Source organism: Agelaius tricolor, unplaced genomic scaffold (genome assembly GCF_023055355.1).
Source record: "Agelaius tricolor isolate 1412-34295 unplaced genomic scaffold, bAgeTri1.0.p SCAF_10, whole genome shotgun sequence".
Lineage (NCBI taxonomy): Eukaryota > Metazoa > Chordata > Aves > Passeriformes > Icteridae > Agelaius > Agelaius tricolor.
Window position 1 is genome coordinate 9,951,927 of NW_027269270.1, and position 20,004 is coordinate 9,971,930.

General features: G+C 41.3%; 1 protein-coding gene across 5 annotated transcripts in view; it reads left to right on the plus strand.

The window, feature by feature from the left end:
• PLEKHM3 (pleckstrin homology domain containing M3) overlaps positions 1 to 20,004 on the plus strand; it is a 122,996-nt gene that overhangs the window by 36,896 nt on the left and 66,096 nt on the right. For all 5 annotated transcript variants that reach the window (XR_011680352.1, XM_071434695.1, XM_071434696.1 and 2 more), the window contains one exon: positions 9,118 to 9,181. Coding sequence is in view for 4 of the 5 variants with exons in the window: in XM_071434695.1 (XP_071290796.1) it covers positions 9,118 to 9,181 (64 nt within the window). In the remaining variant the exon portion in view is untranslated. The remainder of the gene's footprint in view (positions 1 to 9,117; positions 9,182 to 20,004) is intronic.

Consider the following 20,004-nt stretch of genomic DNA (forward strand, 5'->3'; position numbering starts at 1 on the left):
ACATTCTTTTTCTGCTTGGTCTTCACCTTAGTATGTGAATGACTATTAATCACAAGAGAGTGAACACAGCATCTTGAAGACCTGTCAGGCCCATATAAACAGACTGAAACAAACTGTTAATATTGCTGTCTACAGAGAACTAAAAACAGACTGATTAATTGTATTGGCACCTTGCTGCCTCTGGGACACTGATAGAGCCTGCCTTATTAGGGAAAGGCAGATCACTCTGAGGCTTCTTTTATTAATACTATTTGCATTATCATCTACTTTAAATCTATACCTTGCTCTTCAGCCCAGATCACAAAATGAAGATGGCAATGAAGTTGGAAACTCTTGGTGTCCTCTGTGAAGACAAAACTGTTTACAATGCTAACAGTCACTCTTTTCTGAAGAATTCCAGATGGCTATAAACCAGGTTAGCTCAGGATCCAGTTAGCCTAAATGTGGAAATGCTGTTTATAATGTTTGGTGTGCCTAGATAGGTACTTTGAGAACTTTGAAACTTGGCATCTAGCAGGGAACTCAGGACTGAAACCACGTTGTGAACCTTGAAGACGCAAGTGACAAAGTAGAAAGAAAGGAAGGAAAAGACAGAAGAAATCCTTAATTATAGTAGCTAGAAGGCTCACAGTAAAAATGGTCTTTGTCAGTTATAGTGATTTATTCTCACCTATTGCTCCACTGGATTCTACACTTTTATATTTGCAGGGGGAAAAAAATAAGGAATATGGACTTGTCTGGGAGGTGAAATAAGGCCCTCCACCAGCATGTATGAGCAGTGTTCCTCTGATATTAGCCAGATGAGATTCCCAGCCTGTTGCTGAGCTCCCTGTTTTACAAGGGATGTTTTTATACCTAGTTATCTGTAACTGTCAGTATTGCAACACATCATTTGACTAAAATGTCTTTACTGAACAAGTTCTTGCTTGTTTTTGTTGTCTTGCTCGTGTGGATGCTGCTCAGGCAGAGGCATACAGGACTGAAACCTAGAGCCAAAACAGAGTTAGTGCAAGTGGAGCTGTGCAGATCCCACCACCACCTGCAGATGGGGAATGAATGGCCCAGACAAACCAAGATGGAGTCATTAAAATGGATGGCTGGGAAGGAAACAGAATCTCTGAGTCCATTAAATAATTAGGGTATTCTATGAAACTGTGCTGAATGATGCAAGTTCTGTTCTGGATTTGCTTTGTTCTTGTCATGATTGAAGATTCTTCAAGTCAAGGAACTGGCAGAATGATTTTTGGGGTAGTGTTCAGATGCCTGCATATCTACTGTAGGGTAGGGTAACCTAGGCCAGTCTTGGGGCTCCATCTGGGGAGCCCTCTGGCCTCTCTGCTCTCTCAGCTGTACATCTAAACTTGCAGTTCAGGTGCTGCTAGCCCAGATACTTTAGACAGATGGTAGTGACACAAGGTAAATGTTTTGCAGCACATTCCCCTATGCATTAGTGCTTGGTGTAGTGCCCTGGTACTGTAAGTAAACTTGAATGGTGGTGAGAAACTATATGGACAAACTTCCCTCTTGTTACTCATCTCAGTCTGATACCATTTGTCTGTCAGCTCCAGAACAGCAATACATCAGTTCTACCCAGCAAAACTCCAGTGCTAGATGCATCACTTAGCAGGCTCTAGTTTGTGTTCCTGTGTAGCAGGAGGAGGTTAAAGGTACACCTCCAGTGCTCCAGATGTGTGCTCTTGGCTGAGCCTGCTGGTCTGTCAGCACAGGGTGGAACAAGCCCAGATTCAGTTATGCTGAACAATAGAGTCTTGTCACTTCCTACACTGAGGCCTTAGACATAACACTTCTGACACAGGAATAGATTACTTTCAAAATATTTGTGTGGTAACTGGAGGACCTGTCTAAACACATCACAGGAATACTGATTGATCTAATGCAATCACTATACCTCCAAATACCTCATGGATGTGAAGCTGGGGCTATGTCATCTTTCAGACCAAGGACAACAGAAGGTCATTAAGTCATCTCCAGACTGTCAAAGGAGACTCCATTTTCTTTGCAATGTTTAGGCCATTTGGGGAGTGGAAAATTCCAAAGCAGGAGAACAAAGATACAGATTCTGAAAGCAGTAAACTGCAAAAAGAAAGTTTGAGCAGGGATGAAACAGAAGGTTTTGGGGCTCTGAGATAATGGCAAGACCAACAGAAGATGAAAATTTGTTGCATGGGTGGTTGGAAAGAGGGTGAGAGAGAAAATCATTCAAAGAGGATATCTACATATCCTTAGAGGAACAATTATTAAGACCAAACAACAAACCAAAGTGAGGAAAGGTGAGAAAATAAATGCAGAGAGGTATGCACAAGGCATTTGTTGTTTATTTAGATCCTGCATGTCTGTAGTCATTGCAGTGGCTGAAATAAAATTGCCTGTTGATGGAGCTGATACAAACAGACTATCTTCAGCTCTTTGCTTCAATTCTTTCTTTTGGAAGATGAAACTGTGCACGCAGGATCTTGCAAATTAGCATCTTAAAAAGTGTTTGGCTAAAACTGAGGGGATGGTGTTAGGTGGAATCTGAGCTTTCATTTCAGCTAGAGGTAACAGCTGAAGCATTGAGATGTGTGCCAGAGCAGCCAGGGTGGAGGCAGTGCTGCTGTCTGTTCATGTCAAGGGAAGGTCAAAAGCACAAGCTAATGCTCTACCATGGTAAGCATCAGCTGAGGAACATGCCAGAACTTTCCATGGTAAGTCTTCCAGAAGACAGGTGGGTCTTTCAGTTCACATTAGTGTTTTATGGTCTAGAGGGCACACCTGTGTAGGGATGTAGAATGTAAGAGAATAGTGCAGAAGGCAGTCTCACCCCTGAGGAGTTGCAGCTGTACTAATTACCAAAGATTAGGAACAGGCCTGCCCTTAACAGGCCACAGCTGTGTCCAATGAGGATGAGTGCTATAAAAGAGTGGGTTAGCTGGTTGAGAAGGGAGCTGGAGTTTTTTTGGTTGTGCTATGAAAAAGGAGTCAGTGCTGCGAGGAGTTGCCCATGAGAAATCCCTGAGAAGGTATTGAACTTTTGCAGTAAGATGACAGCACACACCTGTATCTCCTTGTCAAAGAGAGGAGTGATATTACATCATTTTTACATTGGTAATTTCCATTCACCTTTTGAGACCAGGTTGCTTTCAAAAAAACAATTATTTAAAAACAAGTTCCTGTTAGATGTGGACACCATGTTAAAAATGACTTGTGCCATTTTTATCCCTGTATTTTTATATCAGAACTTCCAGCAGCAAAGTGCAAAGGTTCAAGAGTGCCTGACAAAAGCAGAGACCATTTTCTTATTTTTAATTTCAAATTAATTGGGGGCTCTAAATTATTTTGATTTAAAATGAAACTATGTCTCTAATTCTCTTTTCTGCTTTTAGTAACAGTGCTACTTGATTCATGAGTTAGATCTGTAGTAATTCTTGTCTTTCACGATGTTACCATAACCTTGCTCAAGGAACCACAAAGGAGAGGGAGTTGGTGTACTGCATTTTAGTAGGAAGTTTATAAACTGGTTCAGGATTGCTGGTGGATGGTAAGAGTAACTGTTTTAACATAGGGGTGCTCATGGGGAATTTCATAACAACATAAAATAACACCTTACCTTGACATGCTTGCTAATAAATCTAGCATTTAGTGTGGGCTGAAGATATGTGGGAGTGACTCTTCCCAGAACATAACCAGAAGTGTTCATACCTCATGAATGTGAAATGATTCACAAAAGCTGTTTTGCATAAGGTCATAGAGTTAGAAAAAAAATCTGGTATAATGCCACAAGAACTAAATGAATAAGTAGTATTTTGGTTTGGTTTAAATTCATTCATTTATTTTTACCTTTTGACTTTAAAATCACTAAGTTCCCAAAGCTCTACTTTTCTGAGTAACTTTAGGTGACTGGAAAGTTTGGGTTCTTCTCTCCCAACAAACTTACAGGAGCTAAAATTTCCAAGGAAATACAAAATCAAAAGCCTGAAGAAAGCTATAAGAATTAGCAACACTGGAAAAAATCCTGCCTTTGCCCCTCACTTTTGATGCCATTCTCTACCTTAAATTGACAAGGTCCATATCAAATGAATTGCAAGAGAAAACCTGGCAAGAAATGTTATTTATCTTGCTGGGTTTTCTTGCTAGTTATCCCAAATACACGTAAGATAAATATTATTTATCTTATGTGTATTTGGGATAACTAGCAACTCACTGATACCCCTCTGTACTTCTAGAACCAAATAGTAAGTCTGAAAATTTGGAGCTGCTCTCAGAGAGATCAGACTGCACACAGGTCCTGCCTGCCTGCCCCACACATGGCTGCAGCTGGTGCTGGTGCCTGGCTGCCAGGTCAGGGCCAAAGAGGGCTCTTGCCCCTTGTTCAGGGCCAAAAACCCACAGAAACAGTGCTCATCAGCATGTGCTGGCCTTCAGTTGCTTTACTGTGCAGGTTGGTGCAAAGCTCCAAAGGTGTGAGCTGCAGTGCCAGGGTATGAGCTGTGCTGCAGGAGGAAGCGGACTTGGTACCCTGGTGCTGTGCCAGCTGTGGGTGTAGCAGCTTCCTGCACAGGGCTGGAGGGGAGGCTGAATGCAGTGCTGTGCTGGGTCATCTGCGTCCCCTGTGAGTCACAGCTCAGTCATACACTTCTCAGCCTGGTCAAACCAGACACTCCTGGCTGGCACATGAAACCCTGGTGCCACCTTCCCTCCCTTCCCCCCTCACATCCTAGGTTTTCAGGGGCTTTTTTTTGTATGAAGGAGACTTGGTTGTGCCCACCTGCCACCTAACTTGATTTCTTTTGATTGCACTATAAAAAGAAGAGTTCCCCCTGCTTATCACGTTTGTACTTTGGTTATAGTGTCAGGCATAGGCAGATTAATTGGTTGTAGCTTTAGCAGAGCTGTCAGGGTATTTAACCCATTGAAGAAAAATTACCTAGGCTGGCGATAAACAGGCTTTAAATGTAGAGCAATTACTCAGTGCTAACAAAGCACCATGACTGCACACTTTATCCAAATGCAAAAAGCAAACTCTTATCAGTGGTTCTGTTCGCAGGAGGACACTAAAAGATAACCTTTGTTTGTGGAAATACTTACCTGATAAGATCATCCTAGAAGGAACAGATGAAATTTCTGTCTTGCCTGAAGGTTGTACTTCAGATTACAAAGTATCAAGCAAAAAAAGAATAATAATCAGAAAATGAGAATGCTCATTTCTTTCTTTTAGTTGGATGAAAAGTCCTGGATGATGTGTTTCTTTTCTGCTTGCATTGATTGTGTTTATATCTAGGACATAACAATAAAGCAATTTAGAGACCTTTAACCAATAGGACTTTGGTTTTCATTGTTCACAGTAGCTGGCAAAGCTAGAGGCTGGTTAGCATTGAACTTGGTTTGTTCATTGCAGGTTAAACCCTGACTGGTAACCAGGGTTTACAGCACAGCAGTCCTGTGACTCACCAGTGGTGAAACTGGTCCGGGAGTTTCCAAGCTGGGAAAGCTTAGGAGGTACTTTTAGTGGGACATGCACTTGATGCCATTTGCCTCTCAGGGGTCACAGGTCACATTCTGAAGCTGCAGAGGTTTGAGTTTTTATTGCGATGAGTCTTAACGTCCTGCGTTTGACCTCTGTCTAATTCACTCCAATTTCTTTTCTGTGTTAAGATTTGACTGAAAGGCTACTGTTTATTGAATGCTCTTAATTGACCAATTTAAAAAAAAGAAATCTAGTTGTATCACATCAGTCAAAATATTTACAAAATTGACATATTTTATTTTCCTTTCAAATGACTAATTGGAGATTTCCCATTTGGTGTTTATAAAAGACCTTTATATTAAGGGAAAAGTAATATTCAGGCACATTTTGGTCTTTTTGTATCCAGGCTTTGTATTAATCTAAGCATGCTCAAAGATCCTGATGCAACCTTGTGCAGAAACTAAACACATATTTTCTAGTGAAGTGTTCCTAAGTGACATTATCTTAGCCTGCTCTGGGTCTCTGTGAGATTTTTGGACATGAGTGTGATTTTTGGGTTGATCTGGATGCCTTGTAGTACTTTGTCTGAATGCTAATGCTGTGGTGTGGTGTTTGTGTGAGCCCCATCTCCCCTGCTGTTCTCTACTGACTTTGGTTTCCTTTGAACAATTTCAGTTGTAGGTGACAGAAGGACAGAGATAGCATAGACACTACTTTCCTACTGGCTGCATGGGAGGAGGCCTCTGTGTTGTGAAGCAAGAGGCTCTGAATTAGTCCTGTGTGCCTCCTACTGAAAAGGACTTTATATCAGCCATGACCTCATTAGGCTCAGAGAACCTGTGCAGGCAAGCAAATGGTTGGAAACTGGCCATCAGTCATTTTCTTGCTCACTGGAGGACTTGGTCCGTATGGATTTCCTGCCCCAACTGACTTGCTTGCATTTTATGAGGTTTTTTTGGAAAATGTGTTTGGGTTTGGTATTTTGGTGCCTGTTATACTCTTGTTCCCCACCCACTAGAGGCTGACAAAAACTGGCAATGAACAGATGCATTTTTGGGAGGTGGCTTCACCACTTACATTCAGGTAGCTGTTGAGCTTTGGGTTTTTCTTTCCAAACAGGACTAATAGGAATTTTCTGGAGAAGATCTTAATTGCAAACATGCAGCACAGCAAGACCTGTTTTTGTAGAGTTGCTCAGCTTGCCACAGGTGTGGTGAAAGCACTTCATTTATATGAGTGGGGGTTGAGCTGCCTCCTTCTAGGCAATTTCAGGGTTTCACAGTCATGGGGCTCTGGTTTACACCTTTGGTGGTGTGAGCAAATGTTGAGGGAGTGTTTTGCACCTCTGCATTTACTGGGAATCATGCAGGGACTGGCCTGGTTACTTCATGACTTCTGTAAATGCGGTTGCATTCGTGAGCTTTGGCTGCCTGGCTGTTCCTCTGTGGCCTACCACAGAGAACCTCAATTTTAATTGTTCAAGTCAATAGAAGGACTGCACATCTGGAGCTGCACCAGCCTTACTTACTGAGGGGTTTTTTATGCCTCAGTTCCTGTAGCAATGGAAACAATCATGCCCCTCCCTTAAGTGCTGAGTATATGTGTCTGTATATATAAATATATATGTATGTATATAAATGTTTTGCATAAAACTAGGAGGGTAATGCCTACTTTTTTTTTCCTTGAAGGAGATTTGGAAGGGAGGAGGTGTGTGTTGGATACCATCTCTGCAGAGCTATTGCTGCAAATCAGCATGTTTTAAGGAAGGGGACAGGTATAGGGATTTGTCACCAGGGCCTATGCTGGCTGAGACCTGTCTGACAAAGGAATTTGGTTGATCATGAGTTTGCTTTTCACCTGCACACTTTTTACTAGGGGTTAGAACTTGCAGGAAATAAGGAAATAAAATGCCATCCTTGAAGGCAAGGGAGTGTGATGTTAGTCATCAATACTAGTCATTTACAGTTTTTGCATTATGGGCTATTCATGCTATTTCCTGAACAAGAAATGTTTCATTAGCTAATTGTTTTCCTTAGCAGAGCTGTAGGGGCATCAGCAGATAATACAGTTTCTGGCAAAGCTGTTTAGTGCCTCCCTATATGATAGGGGAGAATGACGGTAAATTTTAATGAAAGAAATTCTATCTGAGCTGAAATAATAGTAATGCTTCAAAATGTTGTTCAGAGTTGACTCCTTATCTTTTCATAGGTCTGCTATGTGCAGATGAGCAATTCCAATCTTGCATGTTGTCTGATGTCTGGATTTTGACTGTTTTGCAGTGGTCTTTGACATTTTACCAAATGTATTCTGAAGGTGTGACGCAGCAGAGCCACTGCAGCACAGTCCCCTGAAAAAGGAGCAGGGACTACAGAACTGAAAGGGAAAAATGGCAATGCCCTAGTGAGATTGTAGCTGAGAATTGGGTGGGTAGAGTGGATATGCTTGGTGAGTGAGAAGGAGCAATGGCACAGTCCTGCTCCAGCAGAGTGCCATAAGATGGGTGGTCTGCAGTTGTCAGTGCCTTGCTTGCAAAACTCTTCTCCTCCTACCCCAATAAATCTTACCTTTTTTTCAAAAGTACAAAAGGAATTATGTATTATTTGTACTGCCTACCTTAGCAGCAGTGAGAGGTCCTAGCCCCTTCAGTACATACAGCTTTGAAAAGTATCAGTATAGGGCTGTTGTTTAAGACAACTAATGGAATATCAGAAACAGAAGTATTTTCATTATTTCTTAGAATCCGTGTTCTGTGGAAAGATTGCATTTGGTAGTCTTATTCTCTTGTTCTGTGGTTTAGCTGGTTATGTCGTTGCAGCTTCTCTGGGCATGCACACAAAGATAGATGTTCTTTTTCTGTTCCTGACATCTTTATAGCAGATACATATGTTTTCATAAACGTTTTTAGTTAATATCCACTTAAGTTCCAATGTCCTTTTTTTCCCTCTGTGATGTTATATTAACCCAGTTTTTCATTTTACTGCCTATCAGTCTAATTAGGGCATCTCTTCTCTGTTCAGTTTTCTGTAATTTAGCTTTACTTATCAGGTCTGTCAGTACATAAGCAATGGCCTTTCCTGAAACCCTGGCAAATGTAAGGTAAACATTGCTTTCTTAAGTAAGTCATTACAAAGTCTATACCAATACATATATTTCTGTATGGAAAGGGGAATTGATATCGGTCAACTCGATTTTGGAAGAACAGTATCTGCATGGCCTTTTTCCCCAATATAATTATTTCAGTTACAAAACCATAAATCACTTGTGAAACTAAGTGTTACAGCTTTGTAGCAGACCAGAATCTTGTCTCAGACCATAAGAAATACTTCTAATGTGTTGTTTGCATTATTTATTTTTATTGCTGCATTAATTCTTTAAAGACTCATCATCTGTGGTCAGAAAGAGCTTTCAGTGGCTGTTAATGTCTCAGTATATGACCTGACAATATGAGAATGACACTGGCACAGAAATTACTCTTACTGTGGGACTATTGTGCCCATGCAGAAAACTGTAAAAACAGGTGGTGCTTAGAGGGTGGTACAATTCTAGTTTCTTTCTCTCTAACATCACTGTCCTGTTGTTATTTGATGGGGAGAGGAAGCTTAGGAGTTTCCCAGTCAAAAAGGTGTGACACATACCCATTTGTCTCTTTTCAGGATCTTTCCCAGAGAGTATCTTCTTCAACAAATCCATCTTTATTCTCTGGCAGATCTTCAGCAGGTGAGTGTCTTTGATTTATTCTACATGTTACACATGGAGCCTGTTCTCACCTTTAGAGCTAATTGTACATTTCCCTTCTAAGGGAATACCTGTACTTCCAAGCTGTGTCTGTGGTTTGTAGTTTAGTATAAAAATGAGTTAACAGTGTCATTGATTAGGGATGAAAGTCTAGAGCATCAATGTTCAAATTGGGATGGAAAGAGACTGTGAAAGAAAACTGTAGTCTGTAAAAGAGAATTTTGCTATGAGAAATTTTTCATCTGCTCAATAAATTCTCATCAGTCTCAGCCCATAGGTGAGAAGCAGTACTTATTTCTTTGCTTGAAAGAGTAGTTTTTTGGGAATTTTGAAGTTGGTGAAGACCCTAATGCAACATGATTATTTACAAATCTGCTGAGCATTGCCATGAGCAGGAGGCAGGGTGGAACCTAACCCCACCCCCCCTTCCCCCCAAACCTCAGCCAGCCTACTACACAGAGCTGAGCCATGCAGTGTTACCATGACAGATGTGACCATGGGAGAGGTCATGTGCCAGCAGAATTTGTCTTTGAGTTGTTATTGATTCAGCTAAGCAAGAACCTTGAAGTACATTTACCTGAAAAGCAGAATTTTATTATGTAACAGATTAGACAAGAAGAATTTGGAAAAAAGAGCTGAAAAAGGGAGACTAGGGAATCTAAGGTGAGTGTGCTGCAATGCTCAGATGCACAATGGAGGAAGCCATGAGGTGAGATGTGCTGGCTGACCTGGGCACCTCTGTGTTCACACTAATGCTGCTGCCAGTGGTGTGTAAAACAGTATTTTAAGCTTCTTTCACCTGTTTCCCTTCTCTAGTGGTGTCTTTTCTGCAGGATAAGAGTAGCATAGTCAGCTCTGGATGTTCAGCTGACACATTAGGTTGAGGTAGTTCAGATGCCCCTCAGAGCTGGAGACTACAGAAAAGCAGGAAACGTGGCTTTTGTTGGCTGGTAAAATCACAGGCTAGAAATTATTCCATATATAAAATAAAAAGGCCGGTTGCCTGAGGTCTGAAACTGCTTCCACATCTTTTCAGCATGTTCTGCTATCTCATCTTTAATAATCAAGCCATGAAAAAGCGAGCTACTTAACTCCAGAGCTGCAGTCTCCCTGGTGGGCCTGTCTATTAGCCCCCAGTGCTTTGTAAGCTGCTTAATCAGTTCCTAACATTGGTAGTAGATATTTTAGAAGCAAGCAGCAGCTTATCAAGCACCCTGGGGGAGAGAAGGAGGGTAGAAGTCATAATTCATGCATTGATTTAGCACTTTCCTGTTACATGTTTCTTTGTGTTTGTGTTTGCAAGACACCTTCTCTTCCCCTGAGGCGCCCAGTCCCAAACTTATCATATTTAGAGGCAATATAATTTGATTATCATTTCTGCTGGGGTGGGTTAAATTACATTTGCCTTTTAATCTAGCTATATTCTTGTTGCGAGCATGGAGAGGGTTTTCCACATTTCAGAGGCTCCAAGTTTGAAATCTGATTGCCTGTTTTTGTCAAAGTGGATCCAGAGTGGAAAAGAGGAGGGCCCAATGAGAGTATGAATCCAATGGTCAGATAAATACTAATACCCTTAACAGCTCCTCACTCCTGAGTGCTTTGCCCCTTATTGCTGCTTTCTCCCAGTTGCTCATCATTTTCCACTGACCTGCAGTTTGGATAGTTTTAATCCTGAAAGTTTTTCCTCCTTTTGATTCCTCTGCTGCCTATTTCCTCATATCCATGGACTGCTTTTGCACTGTTTCCTGCTGTCATGTAGATTGCATGTGTTTGGGGAATTAACTAAAAGGTTTATTAAAGATTAATGGAAAGATAAGGCATGGTGAGTGAATTAGAAAAGCAGAGAGGGGTAATCTGCAGATATAAGCAACCTTTACCCTGGTTAGTCCCAGCTCAATTCTGATTTGCTTCCTAGCCAAGTTCCCTTTAAAGATCCTAGAAAACATGGTTGTTTCCTACCTAGCAGCTGAGTTTCAAAAATGGGGTTTGAGGGTCTGTTCTTAGGTCAAAAAGGTTGAAATGCCTGTTTGCCAGTAGATGAAGCAGTTTATAATACTACTCTAAAATAAAATCCAATATCAATCTCTTGCCAAGCCTAACAGGGCCTAGATATTATGAGTCTAGCAGAGTATATAGTATATAGTTGGGCTGTCTGGTGGTCTGGGGATGGTTCTCACTTGGATCCATTTGGATCAGGCTCTAGTGGGGAAGACTTTGCTGTGAGGTTAAAAGCAGAGTGAAAAAAGAAAATAGGAACAAAGTGGCCTTACTTTTGGAAATTTCCCAAATGCTGGTGAGGCAGTGGTTTTTGCTAGTACTTGTATTGTTAACAAATGCTGGTGGTGCAGGTGTGAGTAACCAAAGAGGCAGCAAGTGACAGACTTTATTTGTATGTACACACAAATGCATACCTGGACTCCAGAAGGTTTTGCTGCAGCCCAAGGCCCCAGGGACTACATTAAAGTTTACAGAAGTCTATCTGTGGCATTCCTGTGGGTAGATGTTTTTAGAATTCTGGTGTCAGCAGACAAGATAACCGATGAGGTGTGTTCAGACTGAATAGGCAGAAACACCAAGTGGGATTTAACAGGCACAAACCCCACAGCTTGCCTGCTCTGCCTCATTGTCTGCACTTGTTTGTCTTTGCAGCCTCGTGTCATCTGCCCTGCATCACCCATAACCCTCTGCATCTCTGTTAGGCAGTTTATCCAGGGTTATTCCAGTCAATTAAAGCTTTCAAGAGGGAGATCTCCACTTGCTAGGAAGCAAGTATTCACTCCTGAATTTGCTGGTGTTAGCAGACATAGTATCCTGGAAAAATGGATTTGTTTTATAGACCGTGATGTGCTGTTACAGTCCAGGATATTTTCATCCTAAACCTGCTGGAGGTGTGAACTCTTCTCTGCTGACATTACTGATAATTCTGTGCATATATAGACAGAGTTCATGCAACAGGAGTTAAAAACTGTCAATTTATATTTTACAGATGTGGTTATGGGGCTGCTTGTATTGAAACTGACAATTTTTACACTGTTAAATATTGGTTTGGACCAAAGTTGACTCAGACAAGAGTCTTGTATTTCTTTTGAAAAGTAATTCTGGCTCCTTACACTACATAATACGTTGATGTGAGCTTTTGAAGTAAAAGACTAGAAGGCACTATTGTAGTGCTTTCCAAATTCAGATGGTTCATCCACAGAGAATTAACTAATGTCTTGCCTTTTTTTTAATGTTAAATAGCAAGACACACAAGTGCACAAAAATTATTGCAGTGATGCACAGGAAGTTCTACCTGAACATGAGGAAGAACTTTACTGTGCAGTGACCATGTATGGGAACCTGTTGCCACGGGTTGTGGAGTTTTCCCTCTCTGCTGGAGATATTCAAGAACTGCCTGCACACAGTTCTGTGCCACATGCTTTTGGATAACCCTGCTTGAGCAGGGAGGTTGGTCCAGATGACCCACTGTGGGCCCTTTTAGCCTTACACATTCTGTCATTCTCTGATGGTCTTTCCTGTTGAAGCTCTCTTAATCATGCCAATTATTTCATCCTGGTTATACCAAGTCTAAAAGATACAGTAAAATGAAAAGGATCCACATAAGGGCAAAAATTACTGGATGCCAAGGATGGAAATTGTGAGCAAGATGGGAGATTTAAAAAGATGATAATTTGAAGACTTGTTTATAAAGGAACACTCAGGGAAAAATAATGAAGTGACAAAATATGGGAATTTAAAATGATGAGTTGAATTACTTTAAATCACTGTGTAAATACTGTTATTCATAATATAAGTGGCTTTCATTTGGTTTATCTCCATTTACTTTGGAAGCAAAGTGACATAAATTGCATTAAGGCCATTTTCATTCTGAATGTGTATGTCCATACAGGGATTTAATGTAGTATAATTTGTCCATTTTAACATAGTAGATAAACTAATCTGTTGAAATTTAGTTAAAACATTATTGACTTCAGATCAACTTTCCTGACTACCTGTAGATGACCCTACAAATAATGTGAAGAACAGTGCAGAGAAAGGATGAACAGGAGAGCCCTGTTCTCACAATAATATGGCACAGATCACACAGTGAGTATGAGAAATGCATAAAAATCCAATGGAATCCTTAATGGAAATGCTTCTCTGCAAAACACAATGAGTATGAGGAGTTTAATGCCACAATAGTGTCACTGAGGCCAGAAATGTATCATCTTTGAGAGGATTAAGTATCCATAATGAGAATATCCACAGTTACAGTACATAAAATAAAGGGATTATAGGATTTCAGACTAGACATACTATACTGAAGGGATTAGGAAGATGTCTCCCCTACTGACAGACAGATCAATGATTTCGTCTTGCTCTGACGTTTGGAACACTGATTACACCCAGCACTGATTACAGCTCCCGGGAGCATTTTGGGCTTGCTGCACTGTTGGTCTCACAGAAGCATTCCTCACTGGGAAATCTTAATCTTTCTGGTTGAGCTTTTCTGCATATAAGGCTCCCTAACTAGAGTGTGGGGAATAAAATGAGCTTCAATGAAACGAAAGTTCTACCTGATTTGAGCCTAATATATTGTTAGAGTAGGATTAGAATGTCTTAGAAGAGCAAAGAAATCATTACATCTCCTTCACTCCTCCAGGCTTTTAACCCACGCTGTACTTTCATTGCACCTCCTAGACAGAAGTGAAGGAGTAGATCAGAGATGCTCTTTCTATTATTTTTATACGTGCAAAGTTTTAGGCTGATTTAGACAAGTTGTTTCATCAGTCCCAACAATAGCAAAGGATGCAAGATGTGGACTTCTTTGCCTTTTACTTGCTGTTTTTTTCAGAAGTAAAACTTCTTTTCTGATAACTCAGTCCTCGTACCATAGCTGGTAAATGCTTAGTATAGATAGGTAACATACAGCCTGATGAATTCCAAGCCCATCAGTGTTGATGTCCCTGCCCAGCAGTTCCTTTTTATTGATGCAGTAAAAGGATGGGATGAAGCATCTGACCCACATAGAGCCTGTGCACGTGGCTGTATTGATTGAAAAAAATGGGGGGTGGCTATTATGCTTTGGGCTTGCTGTAGTTTCAGAAGTATTACTGAATTAGGTACACGACAAACGCCCTCCTGCTCTCGGTGCATGTAGCTGAGCCTGTGAAATCATGAGTGCAAACTGACTTATATCAGTGAGAGAGTCTGTTGCTGTCATTTGTGTCATTCAGGGATTCAATATAAGCTGTATCATCTTAAGCTTCTATTTACCAAAGAGGTTTACCTATGTAGCTGTACCAGCAAATTCTTTTAATTTTAGGCAAGCCCTTTTTCTGCTTAAGGGGCAGGAGGTGGAAAAGCAGAAGGACAATTAGGTTTTGGGCAGGCCTGGCTATGCTGAGATGACTGAAGATTTGTCAGTCACAGTTCTCTGTGGGAACTGACTGTGCTCAACAAGGGCAGCAAAATGCCAGGCACATCATCTGTGCCATAGCAGCCACAGTTCAGAGTTCAGCACTGTTGGGAAAACATTGATTCACAGCTCCAGCCTCCCAAGCAAGGGTTGACATAGTGTGTGTGACAGAGGTGTGAGTCCTGCAGTGTGTTACTACCAGTGTAATAATACCAGAGAGTTGCCTACATGAATTATGTAAGGATGCATTGTAGACCACAATGGCATAATGTCAATAGCTGTCTTTATGAGCTGTGCCTGATTGACAGTGTTCTAAACTAAGTATATTAGCAGAGGAATATGACAATAGTCCTAAGATGGGAAAAACATACAATATCTCTTCATAAGTATTAAAAGATCTAATAGCAAAGCAGCAGTTAAGCAGCTTGTCTACTTTCCTGTGGCTGTGGCTCCTTTATCACTGAATCACAGAATGGGTGAGGTTGGAAACACCACAGTGTGTCATCTGGTCCAACCTCCCTGCTCAGGCAGGGTCATCCTAAAGCACCTGGCACATCACTTATTTTTGTCACTCCCTGGAGGTTGCCAGCACTGAGCTGCCTTTCAGTAGAACAGGAAGCTTCAGGTTAGCTGATATTCCCTGAGTGTGTGTAATTCTCAAAGTGCTGACAGCTCTGGTTACAATCAGTGGTAATGGAAGTGATGGTACTGGCGTTTCCTTTTTACCTCAGCTCAGCTGGGGAAGGGAGTTGCTGTCATTCAGAGTGGCTCTCAGGCAGAGAGCAGGGCAGAGCTAGCCAGGCTAGGGCATGAAGAGCTGGTTGGGAGCATTTTGGCAGGTGGCTGTCGGGAAGACAAGTTCATCTGAATTAGGTGTTGCAGACAAGTCTAGAGATCCAGCAAGATCGTTAGTAGATATTTTTAATAGTAGGACTAGTTCCAGCACTGCATGAAACCAGAATTTTTAACAGGGTTTCTTAAATACTTGTAGTCCTTTTCCTTGTGAACATGTAATCTAGGCCTCTTGGGCCAAGTGTGGCTTTTTAGAATGAAATTCTGTTTAAAATGGCCCAGTAGTGGTGCCAGGGATTCACAGGAGCTTTTGAGTTGAGATCTCCAGAGATACTTTAATTTTTTTCAGCCTGTAGAAGCAGTGGCAGTAATATAAGTCACCCTTTTTCTGCTGCCTTGTGCTAAACAGGTTTCTTCTGTTATTTTCTGCTGTGCAGAATGAAAAGCCCACTACTGGAGATATGGATTAGCAGTGTGAAAGATTGGGCTCTGAACTCATTGCTCTACTTCAGTTAAAATGATGATTTGGGAGAGCCAGCTGGGTGTTCCTTCAGGACTAGCATCCTGAAGAAACAGATTTCCCAAGAAATAAAATAGTGTCTCAGGGCTACCTGCTTGGATGAGAGAAGAACTTGTTTTTTTAGATTTTTCTTTTAAATATACTTTATACTCACAGAGGTTTTTTTCAGAGTAGCCCTAGCCGTTTTCTTGGTATGTTGCTTTCTTGTTCTAAAATCCTTCAGAGATGGATCCTTAAAATGCCCAGATCCAGTCCTATGCAAGGCAGGAAAGTGTCTAATTTTGTGCTATCACTCATGAAATAACATCTTGCTCAGTGGGCATGTAGAGTCAGTTGATATCTCTGCAAGCAATTGCTTGCTTAATCTTAAAAAAAAAAGCGTATATATACTTTCTGCCTGAATGCATAATTGCTTCTGTATTTAGAGTCATGTATGTTTTTAAGCTAAGTAATGTGCTTTCTGTTTTCTACCAGCCAAATTCCTGGTACTCTTTCAACCTTGTTTGATTAAAACAGCCTTTAACCTTTGCTTGACTACCTTTTTCTTAAAACAACCTATAATTCATCCCTGCAACAAGATCAGGAGAGCTCGGGGTGTGACAAAATTGGCATGTAGCTGCCTGGAAACCTTGAGGGAAGGAGAAAGGAGGAAAGAGGATTGAAACACAGTGAGTGTGAGTCTTGTTGCAGAGCTGGTGGGGGAGCTGGCACAGGTGATTTCCTGGCATGTTGTTTATACTGAGACAATTCCATCTCCTCTTCACTTGTGTCAGCTTGCATCCAGAGACCTGCTGAAATTTCTGGCATTTCTTCCTTTCAATGAGAAGAGTGGGGGAGGGCTTGGAGGAACCTTGTCATCCTCTCTGTCTCCTGCTATAAATTGACTTGAACTGTCACCAGTTTGTTTTTCCTCTCCCCCAGCCAATGTAAAACTCCATCTTCACCTCGCCCCCTGCCTATGTATGCTTGTCAGAGATTAGCAGTGTTTGCTCTTGACCTTGTAATTCTTCCTCTTTGCAGTGCCTATTTTAGTAGGGGCTAATTTGTGGAGTATCTCTCTAATAGCAAATTAAACTGAAACATATTTAGGGGTTTGCTCTGGAAGGACTGTGAACAGCAAATGGCTCTGCCATCAGCACAGACTACCTGATGCAAACAAGTCAAAGGCAACTTCTGATTTCTGTTTATTCAAATCTCACTCCTTTAGTTTCCTCTGCTTTAGTTTGATTTATTTGGCAGTTGGTTTTGTGGGGTTCTTTTTGTTCTTTGCAGTGTTTATTGCAGGGTTTCCTTTCAGGTTGCTCTCTGCCCTGTGTGATGAGTTAGTGCAGCACAATGCGCGCTGGTGTCAGCAGTGGGTGAGCAGAGTCCCTGGCTCGCCTGCTCCTGCCCACCCTGCTGTCACCTGTACCACAGGCTGAACAGGCTTTTGGGACAGAGAGGGACTGTGGAGGGTGTAAAGGGAAGAGGAGGGAGAGGGTGGGGTGATATCACTCTTGCTGTTGGGAGCAGCTGGGATTGGGGCCCATAGCATGCTTGTCACAACTGAAGTTACTGCTGTATTCTTTTTTTAATTTATTGTATAGCGGTGCACGGTGACCGATTGTAGTGTGCATGCACACAAATAGTAAGAGATCATTCTTCCCTTAAATCACCTGTAATTTAAATAAACAAGACGGGCAGTCTGAAAGAGGTGACTGGGAGTCAAAATGGAGCAAGGAAAGCCAGCTGATTAGTATATTGCACAAAAGATCTGATATCTGCCTCTCTGCAACTTTTACCTCATGATCATCCTTCCTCCTTCCATTTCCCTTTCCTCTGAACTAAAGATTAATTGTGCATTGAAATTATAACAAGAATTTGTGGTGTTAAGAATCTGGCCAACGGAAGAGAAAAAATCCTCAAGGAAATTAGCAGTCCACAAGCATTGTCTGTTCCCTAGATATAAATGACTGGGAACTTCCCAGCCAGGGAATGTTTTCCCTTTATTTTCTCTGCAACTTGTACTATCCTTAGCTAAGCATATTGTAGTATGCTTGTTTCCAAATCTGTGTTTTTATCACAGAAGTCCTGACCCCACTGAAATCTTTGTGGGGCAGAGCTTGCATTTACCATTTCGGCTTTAATGCCCAATTTTCATGTTTAATGAATGCAGAAAATACTTGCTTGTTATCCAGTAAACAAACAGGAAAAGGCAATCATATTTTTCCTGTACCCTCAGTCCACTTTTGCTTGTCCTGACTTGTGACAAAGATTACCTGTGACAGACAGGAGAATTTGTCAGAAAATGGTTTCTGAACTAGATGTTGCAATGTAAGGATAGGAGGTAGAGTGTAAAGATCCTGACTACAGCAGAAGATCTGAGGTGGGCATTAGGAACAACTTCCAGTTGTTCTGAGCACTGGACTGTTGTGGTATCTCTCTGGTGAGAAGTTTTTAAGCAAGTCAGACAGTCAGTTTTGGTTGTGCTGGAGGGTGAGGAACAAACTGTTCCTGGATGTTTCTAAAGGTGTTTTTTCTAGGCCTGCTTTCTTGTATCATTGGTAGCTCCTTTGAAAGCATATTTCTCATCTGTCCTGGAGGTGAAGAAAGATTACTGAATGTTTAATCCTCCTCCACAAAGCTTCTACTGGTGAAATTTGGAGGGTAGTGAGCATCTAAGTGGTGAGTTGAAGACAGTCTCTTCAGGATATTTTATCTGTCTTTTATTCAGTCCAGGAAGCATGTTCTCTGTGGTGTTTTAAAGTCCAGGCAAAGCTGGAGCTTACCTGTTAGGAAGAGGCATGATTCAGACCAGCTGTTTCTGGAGAGGTAGAAAGAAAACAACCAATGGGGGCAGAAACCTTTTCTGCAGAGGATGGTGGAAAGCTGTGCACAATTGTTAACTGCTCATTCAGGTAGCTTCCTTCTGCCAGACATGCCTGTGACATTATTCCTGTGAATTAAAGTACTTTCCATCTCTTCAATTTATGTAATTGGGGATCATGAATGAGTTTCATGTCCACCACCCCTTCTATTTTCTCAGTGCCTCTTGGCCTTTCATGTCTCTTCTGCATTGCGTCAGTGCCTCCTGGCAAATTCTGTCTACGTCTGTCTCTCAGATAGAGCCAAGTGTGTGTCTGGCCTTGAGAAATAATCATAAATTTTGTTCTGTCAGGAGGAGAGGCCAGGACAATCCAGTTTAGATTTGAACCTGTAGTTCAAGGTGTTTTAGGGATTTCATATCACTTAACCCATACCCTCCAGGCATCACTTGTGTCTGACGTGTGGATCAGATTGGAGGAATAAGAGCAACAGATTGCTCAGTGCTTCAAAAGAAGGTTATGAAGCAAACCTGTCTTTAAAGAGAGTACCTTCTAATAAATGTTGTCTGCAGAGAAATACACCAGTCCCTGCATAAGTAGTTAATGTTACTGCTTCAGTGTTGGCTCATAAAACATCTTTATCGCCTCCATGATGATAATGATTAACAAGCTGATTTACAAGGGTGGGGTCACAAAGCCATTTGGCAAATTTAGCTTGTCTCACAGTGACAGGAATATAGAACCTGAGTTTTACAGTATTTTTACCACTTTACCTGGAATACTTAACCCTGGTGGTCAGGCTCTTAGGCAGAGCAGTAGCAGCAGGTTCTCCTTTATGAGGATAATAACCAGAGTTTCCTCCAGTACTTCTGATACCTGAGGAAATTTTAGGTCTCAATTTGAGGATTCAGGAGTGCTGGGGACGTTTCACAGGTTCCCATCTCAGTGTTTATTCCCTGATCACTTAGCCACAGTGAACTGACAGTGTTTACAGGCACACTGTTACATGATGCCTCTGGTTGACTGCCCCTTGTGCAAGAGCTGGCAGAATATCTACCCAAAGATGTGTGTAGATTTATCTTCCTACTCTTAGATTCTGGATAGCTTCTGTTAAAATATCCTTCATCTGTTGATTCTCCATTATCTTGGATCTTAATAAGGGATTTTTTTGTTTAGACTGTGTCAGATTTTTCTTTTATTATCTTATGGTAGGAATTACTCTGAGTGCCAGATTTAATTTATAAAGTATTTTAATCCAGAAACACTTTATGTGGTTGTAATATACCATGAC